Below are 4,284 nucleotides of genomic sequence, written 5' to 3' on the forward strand. Positions count from 1 at the left end.
AAAAGGGGAAGGACGGGCAGAGAGGCAAGTGGGTGCAGCGGTGAAGCCGTTGGAGGAGGGTGGGGAGGCCCAGGTTAAAATTCACCCTTCCCTATGGAAATGCAAAAGATGATTTGGAGCAGGCTCAGCCTGTCCTACCTCACGGGGTTGTTGTGTGGGGGGGATACAATGAAGAGAGACCCCCAGGTAAGGTGGCTCGGGCTCCCAGAGGTCCCGTTTTAAGAAGGAAAGAAACAAGGTCACCCTCCCTCTGGGAAACCCCGGGAGGGACTACAAAGCTCCTCATCCCCGGCCTGAGGGGAGGGGCGGGTCCAGGCCACGTGGAGGGAACCTGGGGAGGAAAGACTGGCCCAGGGGACCAGGGTTAGGAGCTGGGGACCAGGTGGAAGATGATGAGAACACCTGGACAGGTGTGCCTGCGAAGTTCTGAGAAACAGCCCCCCCCCCCAGGTAACACAGACTCCCAGCAGGGCGGAGGAGCCAATCAGAAACCGAGACCGGGCAGCGAGCGGGGGAGAAACGACCCCGTCTCGGGCTAAGGGAGGGCGGAGGCGCGCCCGCCCGTTCCCCCGGGCGCCGTCCCCACGACCCGCTTCCCCGGCCGGGGGAAACCCGAGCCGCTGCCCGCGTTTCGGCGCCCCTCGGCCCGCCCGCTTCTCTCGCGGGCCGCGCGCGCCTTCCGCGGCGCAGGTGGCGCGGGTCGTGGGAACGGCGCCCGGGGGGAGCCGGGGCCGGGCGGCGCGAGGCGAGGCGAGGCGAGGCGAGGCGCGGGGCGGGGCGGCCGCGGGCTACCTTGGCGAAGTAGAGCATCCACAGCTCGTAGAGGCGCTCCTTGGAAGCCATCGCGCGGCGGCGGCGGCGGCGGCGGCGGCGGGGCTCTCCGTGGCTGGCCGGCCGGCTGGCTCACTCACTCACTCACTCGCCCGCCGGGCCGGGCCGGGCCGCATAGCGCGCCGGCTGGCGGGCTGGCGGGCTGGTCGGCGGGCGGGTCGCTCCCTCCGGCGCCGCGCTCCCCGGGCGTCCCCGCGCCCTGCCTGCGCCCCGCTGGGCTGGTGGCCGCCGCGGCCGCTGCTCGGCTGCTGCGCCGCGCTCCGGGGGCGGCGGCGGCGGCGTCGCTCCTCCCCCGCCGGCACCTGATTCGCAGCCCGGCCGGGCCCCGGGGGGCGGAGCGGGCGGAGCGCAGCCGGCACCTCGCCGCCGCCGCCAGGTGCGCCCGCCGCCGCCGCCGCCGCCGCCGCCCCGCCCGGAGCCCCGCGGGCCGGGAGCGGCGCCCGCCCGACGGGCCGCGCGGGGAAGGGGCGCCCCGCCGGGGCCGCCGAGGGGCGTTCGCACGACGCGCCTCGCCTCGCCTCGCCGGGAGACGCTCCCCTCCGCCCGGGTGCCTTTGTTTTCCTGGCCGGCGGGCAGCGCGCCGCCCAAAGGCGCAGGGCGTCGGGCGAAAGGATGCCTCCTCGGGGTGACCGACGTGTTGCGTGAACTCCGGGGGTTGCGGGATTAGGGGGACCCAGATGCAAGCCCACCCCGCCCCTGGAAGCTCCTCAGGGTCCCGGCCAGGTGCTTTCTCCGCCTGCCTACCTGGCAGGGTCGTGGTGGGAAAACGGGAAGCCGGCCTGCTCTGCAGGGTTCACTCAGGTCTTGAAGACATCGACCAAGAAATATATGTGTGAATAAAGAAATGCCTCTTGCACACCCAGACATCAATCTTCTAAAGGTGGGTTGGGGCGAGGGAATCCTCAGTTCAAATCCCCTCCTTGGTTTACCCCTTGCAAACTGTGTGGAGACCTCGGGCCGTCCTCACTGAGTTGTTGGTGTGAAGGTAACACATCTTGAACTTTTTTGAATGTTTATCTTTTATTTATTTTTGGCTGTTTGTACTGTGTTTTATAAGTTTATGGTTTTAATTGTCAATTTTATTGTAAACCACCCAGGGTCCCCCTTTTGGGGGAGATGGGCGGTGATAAAAATTTGAAAAGTAAGTAAATAAAATAAATAAACTTGGTGAAAAGTGTGGTATAGTGTGATAAAACAAGAGGAACAGAAAAAGGGGTAAGTCACTGTTTCTTAGCCTTAGCAAGTTTAAGCCCTGTGGATTTCAACTCCCAGAATTCCCTGGCTAGCCATGCTGTCTGACCTCTTAAAGTTGCCAAGGTGGAGAAACACTGCCCTACCATGCACAGGGGATGCCTCTTCCCACTTAAGGCCACATCTCTCCTGGCACATCTCTCCAATATTTTTTTGCCAAGAATCAAAGGGACGTCCCATCCACCTGTCCGAATTCCCAGATCTCATTTCTTACCTAACTCCCAGGTTCTGTCTTTTAAAAAAATCAAGAGCTGAATGACCTTTTTAAGACGTCCCATTTTAATTTTACTCATTTCACTATTTTAATTCACGTGCCATATCGGTTTCTCAGTTCTAAAGGTCACACCCAAATTATGGTGTGCAATTATGAGCGTCTCACAAAGAGCACCTTTATATTGGCTGATGCTGCAGGCCACGAGTGTGCACAGTGGCTGAGTTACCAGACTGCATTAAGCCATACAGTGATTTGCTTGATGCTGGCTTAATATATTGTACGAATCAGCCAACTGTGGCTTAGTCAAGGACCAATAATTAACAATAATTAAATAATTAACACCTAATGCCAGCGCATCCTTCCAAGACACGGATGCAAAAGCCATTAGTAAACTTAGCGTTTTGACCCCCCCGTGACTATCTAGCTTGGCCAATAAATTTTGACATGCCAGAGATTGCTGATTGTGTAATATTGTTAAAGAGTTTCCAAGAAAATCGTAGATTAAAATATGGGCACACTTTCCTGAAATATTAAAAGAAAAAATCCTATTCTCCTATTCTGTGAATTACCCTCTCTCGAACACAAAGATAGGCGTTATATTTTGATGAACCGTCTCTATAAAGCAGTCTGTAATGGTTGCCTAAACAGTGAACGTGACACAGTCTACGACAGAAACAGAACACACAGGCACCATTTTTCATATCCATGTGCCTCTTCCTACAAATCTCTCCAGAAACACCTGGAAGAAAAAAGTAAATTATTCCAGGCAGATGCATCCATCCCCATCTTTCCTTCTGTGTGAGGTGTGAGATGAGAGACCAGCCATTGCTTGGTGCTTATGATGGCTTTTTCTTACACTCTTCCTGCCTGTTGGGCTTGTTTTGATCAATGTTGTCATAAAACAGCTTCACAATGATTTAACAGGCAACCATCTGGTTGGCATAAAGCAGACCCAGGGATGCACTACAGTTCTAGAGATGTCTGGCTGGAAACAGGGAAGTTGGACAACATTGGGGCTATTTTTGCGTTTTTGAGAAGGCTGACTTTTGAGGCTGGTCAAGGTTACAAAGCAAGGACATGTTGAAAGGAATCAGGAAACACGTACTTATATTGGAACAACCAAAGTGAATCTTAAGTACAGGTAGCCCTTAATTTACGACCACAATTGGGACTGGAACTTCTGTCACAAAGCGAGGCAGTCATTAAGTGAGTCACACCCAATTTTATGACCTTTTTGCATGGTCATTAAGCAAATCACAATGGCCGCTATGTGAATCCCATGGTCATTAAGTGAATCCAGCTTTCCCCATTGACTTTGCTTGTTGGAAGCTGGCTGGGAAGGTCGTAAAAGGCAATCGTGATCCTGGAAGGCTGCAACCATTGTAAATGTATGCTGGTTGCCAAGTGCCTGAATTTTGATCACATGACCACAGGGACCCTGCGACGGTTGTAAGTGTGAGGACCGATTGTAAGTCACTTTTCCCAGCACCATTGTTTCTTCGAATGGTCGCTAAACAAATGGTCGTAATTCGAGGACTACTTGAAATAGCCTGATTAGCATGGAGAGTTTGAGAGGAAGAAGAGGAGAGGAATTCTGGGACTTGAAGTCCACACGTCTTAAAGTGGCCAAGTTGGAAAAACACTGAATTAGAGTCTCCATCTCTGTTCCTCAGCCTGCCCTCTTCCATCACCAATTACAGTATAGAGGCTTCCTGCACTCTGCATATGGTCAGAGGAATCTGTGTCCAATGCTCACAGAATGATGTAGCATCTCGATATCCCACTCTGAGTGCCCTGTCGCCTTTGCCCTCCTCCGCACCGAGGACAACCTTTTCCCCCCCAACCAACACTGTTTCCCTCCTCCCGCAACTTTGACACCTCCTCGACAGGCGTGCTCGGGGCTCGGCTGGCCACCCTTTGCGTCGCTGATCGGTGGCTCTGCTCTCGTTCGGCGCGGCCTGCTCCCCGGGCAGAGCCCCCCTCGGCGC

The 4,284-nt window shown here is 55.6% G+C and overlaps 1 protein-coding gene across 2 annotated transcripts in view; it reads right to left on the bottom strand.

The window, feature by feature from the left end:
• The window catches only part of NBEAL2 (neurobeachin like 2), a 126,704-nt gene extending 125,815 nt beyond the window's left edge, over window positions 1-889 (bottom strand). For both annotated transcript variants that reach the window (XM_063303265.1, XM_063303264.1), the window contains exon 1: window positions 793-889. In XM_063303265.1, coding sequence (XP_063159335.1) covers window positions 793-843 — 51 coding nt within the window. In that variant the 5' untranslated portion in view covers window positions 844-889. The remainder of the gene's footprint in view (window positions 1-792) is intronic.
• Between the last annotated feature and the right edge of the window lie 3,395 nt (window positions 890-4,284).

Source organism: Candoia aspera, chromosome 4, assembly GCF_035149785.1.
Source record: "Candoia aspera isolate rCanAsp1 chromosome 4, rCanAsp1.hap2, whole genome shotgun sequence".
NCBI classification, from domain to species: Eukaryota; Metazoa; Chordata; class Lepidosauria; order Squamata; family Boidae; genus Candoia; species Candoia aspera.